The sequence below is a fragment of the Cryptotermes secundus genome, unplaced genomic scaffold (genome assembly GCF_002891405.2).
Source record: "Cryptotermes secundus unplaced genomic scaffold, Csec_1.0 scaffold529, whole genome shotgun sequence".
NCBI lineage: Eukaryota > Metazoa > Arthropoda > Insecta > Blattodea > Kalotermitidae > Cryptotermes > Cryptotermes secundus.
This window is the reverse complement of record NW_019737988.1, coordinates 297,690-306,728: the sequence shown is the minus strand read 5'-3', so window position 1 is coordinate 306,728 and position 9,039 is coordinate 297,690. Positions and strand designations below refer to the sequence as shown.

Genomic DNA, 9,039 nt, shown 5'->3' with positions numbered 1-9,039 from the left:
CAAACTTGGAAGGGACATGAAGTAATAAAATTAAACTAAAAAAAAAAAAAAAAAAAACTCACATGCCATGTCATAGTTGTCCATAGGGTTCCAAGCACTATACATGACACGTGAATGGCAAGCACTGAAGTAACATGGCTGACTACGCATTCTGGTATAAGCTTAAGCTTACGGCTAGTGTGAACTGTTAACACCACACTCAAGGACAAACATCGATAAGATTTGTCAGCTGACAGGTACAGTGCATGGACTAGCCAGAAGACCACACTTTTCTTGGGCCATTATTTCCGTAACCGTTCAACTTTGGACATAGGTGTTTTGAGTTATATCGGCATACTTTAACATAAGGAACACCCTCCCGAAGTCTGGCACATTCCTCCTGGGACATACTGTATACAGGATATATACTCTCTACCACAGTCAATAAGTTCGTGGAATGGCCACAAAGCGTCGTACGGGAATTTACTGTCAATATGTTTCAGCAATGTTTTCGACAGCTATATCAACGTTGGCAGACTTGCATAGCGACCAACGGCAACTATTCTGAGGGGTGATGTGGATCTCCATAAGTGTATGTGAATACGTTGTAATACGATGCGATAAAACCACTTTCCACGAACTTAATGACTCTAAGTGTGTGTGTGTGTATATATATATATATATATATGTAGAGGAAAGTTTTAAGAGTGAAAAATGCTAGTTTATTCCTTAAAAGTTCATTGGTAGTGTCGTGTTCTACCTAACTAGACACATCATTGGTATCACAATCACAAGCAAGTAATTGAATTATCAGTTGTCCTACTCTTAGCTTAATCAAAGTGTAATTTCCCAAGTATGACCTTTCAAGATTCTTAACATGGCAACAGATAGGATTTCATCTGTTTATTCCCAGTGTTTTCACATCTTATTTTTAGTGTAACACTTCTCTGTGAAACATGTTTTAACCATGCCAGATTATTTCTAAGGGATTCAGGCCAGGATGATGGTTTATAAATTAGAATTTGTACAAATTCAGTATCAGCACTTCTTCAGAATGTTGAATTCACAATGGCAATTAATGGTCAACACAATCACTGAATTCCCCTTACACGAGAGGAAAGGACAAGTTTCATCCATGTACATGAAAAATCTCTCTGATGAAAGACACATGTTTCTCTCTAATGTCACGTTTTCCAATTAAAACCTGTCTGTTACCTTCAGTTTCTCTCTGGTTGAACCCTAAATCCCACAAAATATTTCTAGACTTGTTTGCCCATCTTTTAAGTCTACAGAACTAACCACCACTTCCCTTAAACCCTCAAGAACTGGAACAAACTTTTAGTCTTGTAGAAATCACATAACCATTCATCAGTCCTAACAGTTCATTTAGAAGTACATTTTATTGGATGAATAAAGGAAATTCTCACTACAGAATCCCTCTTGTCACTATCTTGTATAATTCTGTTTTATAGTGCAATCTCTCTTGCCCATAACAATAGATCTTTGTTGCAATTTTACCAGAAAACCAGATCATTTTTTGCTCTGTTGACCGTAAGACAAAAAACATTATACATGACTTATTTTAGAATGTTTTCTTGGGTGCTGAACTCTGATGCACACAGCAATGGTAGTCCTTTGTTATATCTTTACCAGTGAAACAGATAATACACATTCTTTTGTTTTGTTGTCCATAAGACACAAAACATTGTATATGACTTACATGTTTGATGGTGTAAGCCTTTAACTTCTCATTTTTAAAGGGCAGGAAGTGTAACTGCAGTGAAAACTATTTTAAATCAGCAACATTCTACTGAAAGGTACAAAACTAAAATTAGTACTATCTGAGAGTAACATCAGAAAAAAATAAATAAATAGTGTCTGGATTTTACAATTCACAGTACGCGGTATTGAGCTTGATCCACCTTTCATTTTATTAGAATAAACAAATTACATTTAAAACAGACACTAATGTATTTTTTATAACAGTATTCATATATACACTAACAGAAGTTCAACTACACAAGTGTTTATGTGTTCCTCTTACATTTTCTGTCTACATCTGAGAAATTTCTTCGTTTGTCAGTGTTGGAGGAGATGTGTTAAAGTCAATGATACCACTTTTGGCAACCTAAAAGAAAAGGTACAGTAAAAGTGAAAACATGGTAAATAAAAACATCATTATCTGGGCAGAAAAAACAGTTCTATGAGTATGAGTAAATTCACAGGAAACAGAGATTATCAACAATCTTATAATGTAATTTGTGTTCACTAATCAAGATAATATTTCTGTTACAAACAGTCCTAGTCTTCTGTTATGTATCAAGAAGAGCAAGAACCTAATCACTTACCACCATCATACTGCCTATGAAGTATTTTCCCTAAAGATTTCCACCTTCTGGGCTATAACATCATATAGTCTGTTGAAAGGCAACTGACATTTCAGAGAAACATCAGTTAAATTCCAATGGACTACACAGTGTTATATCCAATAAGACAGCAATAAAGAGAAAAATTTATCAAACCTATATTTTATATGGGAGCACTTTATGCAGCATAAATATATCATGCAATGTACTGGGCATAAACCTAATATTATTTTTATCTACAATTCTTTATTTCATGTCTGTCAAGTCTTACATAGGATGTTTGAATAAACACAGTTCGATTTTTGTATGTAGTCATAGTCATAGTCACAGTCACATTGCGACTGACGGTCGGTCAGTCAGTCAGTAAGTAAGTCTTGGTGTCGATCATGACCAGATATTTATTACTCTTTGACATTTATGGTCTTGATTTTGTGTGGCGCCCTCTCCGACGAGAGGACGGGTCTGTCTTTTGTATATGCTGCTGGCCCTTGCCAGCGCAGTCTTTCTTGGGTCCGAGTCCCTTGGGACTCGTGACCGTATTTTACTGTCTCTGAATTGAGACTTCCCTTTTCGTCGCCTCTTACGACTCGCAGGGTCACGGTCGAGGTATTTGACCCCGCCTCCACACGGGTTTTGTATGTAGTGTCTGCTATTGTCTGATTTTAAACACGAAGGGAATGTGCTGGCAAATTTTAGTGAAATTTCCTAGTATCAAAATTCCTGAAAATGGATTTGGCAGTTTTTGACTTGTTAGGTTAGGCACAGACAGTATGATGAACAGATGAATACGGTATGGCTAATATTTGCAATTTTCAACTACACTGCAAATGTGCCAAAAAGGAATGGGTATTCCCAGTCCTGCATTATTTCTTCAAAGCTTAGAGTTGTAGAGCAATACAAGGTCTGACAGTAAAGTTCGTGAACTAGCAACCATCTGCTTAGCAGGGCAGCAGCAAATAGAAACCTCAGCATGGTTTGATGATGGCATATCAGCGTTTCACAGCTGTGTTGTTGGTCTATGGCAGTCTCTTTCTGGGTGGCATCTGTTACTGTCTGAGTGTGTTTCGGTGTGCCATCATGAGAATGTCTGAGCTTGAATTAGAGCACTGTCTGTGAGAGAGTTTTTAGCTAGTAAACAAATAATTGTGCTGGAACACCCCTCCTATTCACCGGATCTAGCACCCAACGACTTTTTTCTGTTCCCAAAGATAAAGGAAATATTGAAAGGAAAGCATTTTGATGACACTGATGACATCAGGAGTAATATGATGGCAGCTGTGAAGGCCATCCCACAAAACCAGTTCCAAAAATGTTTTGAAGGGTGGACTAGGAGCTGGCCATCAGTGCATAGCTTCCCAGTGGGAGTACTTTGAAAGTGACCATTTCAACAATGAGGTATGTAGCACTTTTACCATGATGAGTCGGCGAACTTTATGGTCAGACCACACATATGTGATTAGAAGTTGAGCTTGAAGATCCTGTATTCCAACCACTTTCAGATATTACAAGTATTATGATAATTTCTATGATTTTTATACATAAAGAGTTCTATCTTCTGGGACATACTACTGTGTAGTCCGCATGAAGTCTTCAGACTTTTTGGAGGAAGATGTCGCACAGCTGCTCTGCTTGCCACCTGCCTGCTCAGCTTATTCTTTGACACTGAAGATGGAACTGACATGTTCCTCCAATATATCGGTTGACTTCCATCTGTAACTGATCACTTACCTACCGACCTACCTACCTATGACAGCTGTTACTTAGTACAAATTCTATACTAAATGTAACTTATGCCCAGTCTTGCATTAACTGTTCTAAGAAATTGCAATAAGCAATATGCAGATAAGCAGCTAACAGAAGGTTCTTTAATAGTCGGTGTGGTACGTTGATGATTATTCATCCCACTTCCAGCCTAATTAAAGGAAGCTTCCAGAATGTTCTCGACCTGAAAAACATTTAAAAGAAGCTTCGAGAAGGATCTGGAAGATTCCAGAGCATTATGTCATGCAGCAAAAATATCAAGAGTTCGACAACATTCTCGAAGGGGAAGATTCCAGGACATTGTGTCATTCTTTAGTATTTAAAGGGGTTGATCCCTGGATGACAGGTAGACAAGAAGTAGACAAGAGCAGAAGCAGAAGAGTAGATACTACAGGGCACACAAGTAATGTAGGATTAAAACACGTTAATTAGGCTGGAAGACTGCCCATCATTGCCTAGTACTGTACTCATCCAAGTTTGTGTACATCGTGGGTTAAAGCCTATCAGAGTTCTAGAACTGCTGTTGTAAAGTAAATGTGTAGTGCTGAATAAACCAAGTACATTAACTATCAGTGCTTTGTGGTGGTCTGAGGACTTCTGCACTGTGTGTGTGATCCCTTCTCGTCAAGCAAGACCTCTTAAGCCCCGAGACCGATTCTCAAGGCTCGAACCCAGGACATTGTCCTTTCCACATTACAAATAATTCAACATGGTTACCAGACCACGTAACGGCGCCCAACTCCCATATTGTATTGCTAAAAGTAGTACACAACGCAAGGCATCGCCAAGCCTGCAATAAAAGACCTGTTAAAAGTGGCTTCCCTTAACGTGGGGCAGCAAAAGTTCTGTTACACATCAGACTATACAGCTTTATATCCCAGAAGACAGAACTCTTTATAAGATGCCAGTTTTTATCACCCCCCCCCATCCTTCACAAAAAAAAAGAAGACTAAAAATACTTACAAACCCCAGTGTGAATGTCAGTAATGTAACCCCTCCGATCAAATGTATGTTGTATTTAGTTTGGTTAGAATCATGTTGTGTCTGCCATGATCCTTGTGGAACAGGAAGATCATCCATGGTTGGTGGTTTATAATGGGCTGGTGGATGGTAAGCCCTCACATGTGCCACAGCTGCTTCTGAAAACAAAGTACTCATGAGTGGCAAACATCCGTGAAACACAACCTATGTATAAGAAAAAGAGTTTGGGCATCAGAAATCAATAAGTTAGAAAATGTACATATAGCTTATCCCTTATGTTGGCCTCAAAAACTTAAGGCCTACAAAAATATGGTACTGGACACAAACTGTGTGTTTCCTTTCTCTCTACAGCTTTTATTTGGAGCTCTCTATCTCTGATAAATATTTTTCAAGTTATGCTTGATATGCATGCAGGTGTTCATGTGAAGTGTACATTACTGTTGTGGTATGTGAACAAATTTTAGCAAATCTCTCTAATACCAAATGTAATAAAAATTCATTTAGACAGATGGACAAACATCAAAAAGCTAACAGCAGCATTTTTGCAACTTCTGCTGCAAATGCGCTGAATAATTTACCATACTCTGGGGAAAGCTTTATGGCAAATTAGCTAATAGCCTGCTAACTCCATGCAGCACAGCTCTTCTCAAGAAGCTAATAGTCTCTCAGCTATTTACAAAATTTCCCACCTTTTAAGAAATATGAAGGTTCACTACCATGTTCAAAAGCACATAACAAGTCTGAGGCTATGTGTAACATTCTGTGGTTTATTATGATGGGTTCTTAGCCCCCTGTCATGCTTCTAAGCTGGAGGAGCACTCTTTGCTGGCTGTGACTGCTTATTTAAAATATTTATAGCTACCCCCCTAACCCCATATGGATGCTGTCTTCTACACCTGCAACCTGAGGACATGCTATGCCAAGTTATCACATTTGATTTGTCCGAACACATGACACTGGTCATGGTGTCAGCATATTATAAAGTTTTACTAAAAATTGCAATTGGAAAATGCTGTCCTGACTTTCAGATACTTATACTTATAGTGTAGGATGCATAGTTATATAAACCAGTATGAAGGAGTGGAGAGGCTGCATAAGGAGTCTTTTAACACTTTTTCAACTATGCTGACACACCAAGATACCAAGGGCAAAAGGGTAGTATTATCCACATGTTAGAATCTTGATTGCTGGCTCTGAAATGGTCACTGGAAGGGCAGTAAGAGCTAAGAACCTACAACGTAACATCAATTAAATAAATTCTAACACCTCTACAATATGGTAACCAGTTGCTACGGGTTAAGATGGATTCACAGGTAGAAAGAAAGCCAAACTGAGTGTCAGATAAGTGGTGACCTTTGACTTTGTACGAAATGAAACATTTAATTAAGAATGCTTAAATATACACAAGTGGAAACATGTACTCCAATATATTTTAAAAATGCATTTTTTATGAATCTTCTCCTAATATCCACTTATTCATTGCAGGAATCTAGTTATTAAGCTAATTTCACCACACATATTACATAGTATAGTTACAAATATTCTTTCCTTGTAGTTAATTAAATATATATACAAACAAAACAAACTCTGTGGTTTTAGTCCGCAAGTAAACTATACCGACCGAGCAACTGCCACATGTCAGCAAAGTTAGTGCAAACTTTTGTGGATAGAGGGTGTTGCGTGGTCAGCGCTACGAATCCCCACAGCCCTTAATCTCGGTTTTCTTGACCGAAGCCACTATTTCCTTGAAATAGCTCCTCAATTATCCTCACGAGGCTGAGCAAACCCTGTTCCAGTCCCACTACTTCTCAGAAAAAAATCTGGTAGCACCGGGAATCAAACCCAGACCCATGGATCTGTAGCCAGGAACTCTGATCACAGAGGTGGTCAATTAAATATATATATATATAAATGATTCATACAAAAGTTATCTTAATGCCATCTCTATTACATTCCAATGCTATGCACAACAAAATACTTTTTGAGAGAAACAGCAAGTCTGTGCTTGATGTAGCGTAATATCGTACTATGTATTAAGGTAAAAGAATGTAAAGTTGTCCCTGTGCTTAATTAACCACAACACCATGAAGACACATGGGGGAAATGACAGTATAGCTCCACAGTTCTTGACTTGAGCACCAGGTGGAAGAGTTTCATGCCCTGGCTAATTTATCCCCCCACCAGAAGAAAGGGCCTCCCATTGGATAGGAGGCAGGACGGACCTGAGGGTTGGCATGCACACCATGGAGAAGGGAAAAATCTCTTATCCTTGCCAGGAATTGAACCCTGGCCATCTAGACCACAGCCCATCACTATGCTAAGCTACATCAAATGCAGATCAAAATCAAGCTCACCTAACTGCTTTATCATAAATTACCAACACAAAAGGAAACCTTGTGACTAGTTTGGGAGGTAATACTTTTGCACTTCTTTTACGCACTTTCTGCATAGAACGCATAAAATGGGCAGGGTACTCTGATAAAACAGTTACTCTACTCGCTGTCATTTCAACTTAATTACTTGAGTAACAATGTTAACTCACTGACACTGTTTTAAATTCTTAATATCCTATCATCCTATAAAACCTGCTTGCAATGTACACAATCCAGCCAAAGGTTTATATCATGCTAGACGACACCATCCATTCAAAATTATAAGAATTACGTTAAAAAGAAACAGGATTATTTCAAGATATAAAATCGATGTTCTTAAGGAAATTTAACATTTAACAAAAACTCTATGTATGAAGTGAATTCACAGCAGCCAAAATCAACAGGATTAGACTTACGTTCTCTGATTATCTGTATGTTATTTCAGTTTATATACAATATGCATCAGGAAATAATTTTGTAAAATTTGTCATGAGGCTACATATTACCTCCTTTGCGGATAAACGGAGTGCTAAAACATTGTATTGTATTTTATTTCATCCGTTTTGCTACATTAATCTTACCATTGTATGAGAGTGACTTCCTTACTATCGGAAGGACAATTCTTCCTAGCATTGTAATGCCTAGGCCTGTTACTTCTTGAACTGAATAAAATCTGCAACACTTCTTCCCTTTCAACTACCTAATTGTTAATGGCGACTATATCTGCAGGCAAAAATCAGCCCTACGAGGACAAGCAAAGTAATGGTAACAGAATGCGGCAGATAAGAATTGACCACGGATCACTGTTTCGACCGAGCAACGGTTATAGACAAAAAAGGCACGGTTATCTCTAGTGCTAAGACAAAGACGGCTACACATGCCGGCCATGAGACATAATTTTTGTTTTCAGAATTACTGGGGTTTTGGACTTTTCCCACTTACATCTACCTACCACAGAGCGATGGTTCTCAGAAGGAACATGTACATCAGGGATCAGTTATGCAAATCCAAATTAAGTATCATTGTATGTAGACAATAATAATTACCACGGATCAAATTAAATGAACTGAAAATATAATCGATAGAAATGCACTCTGGCGATAATTTCATTGACTACGCACTAAACGCGGATCTATAGTTGAGTGTTTGTGCCCTCTAATGGCAATTTTGTTTACTATTGAATAGGATTCAAGATTTAGTAAAGTGAGCTCCGTGGCGGCCCGGGTGAGGTAATGTGGGATTTGTGGTGGACAAAGTTGCACTGGAGCATGTTTTATCACAGTACTTCGGGTTTCCCTGCAAACCATTCAATCACCATCATCTATCATCTGGGGCTAGTATAATAGGCCAGTATGGCGGTAGTACCAAGTGTACTCAGTCTCATCCCACCACTATTACTACTACTACGACTACTACTACTACTAATAATAATAATTTAATTCAGTTCTTTATTATTTATGTTCCGAGTCAGCCGCAAGGCCAATTACAGACAGAGCACAGGGTAGATACAATAATAATAATAATAATAATAATTCAATTCAATTCTTTATTATTAATGTGCCGAGTCAACAACCGCAAGG

The 9,039-nt window shown here is 38.2% G+C and overlaps 1 protein-coding gene across 1 annotated transcript; it reads right to left on the bottom strand.

Moving 5' to 3' along the window:
• Positions 1–1,886: 1,886 nt before the first annotated feature.
• Positions 1,887–8,253, bottom strand: LOC111870627. The gene is made up of 3 exons (XM_023863073.1): positions 8,041–8,253; positions 5,070–5,245; positions 1,887–2,107 (listed from the first exon to the last, which is right to left on the bottom strand). The coding sequence occupies exons 1-3, from the start codon at positions 8,090–8,092 to the stop codon at positions 2,033–2,035; spliced, it is 303 nt and encodes a 100-aa protein (XP_023718841.1). The 5' UTR covers positions 8,093–8,253; the 3' UTR covers positions 1,887–2,032.
• Positions 8,254–9,039: the final 786 nt, after the last annotated feature.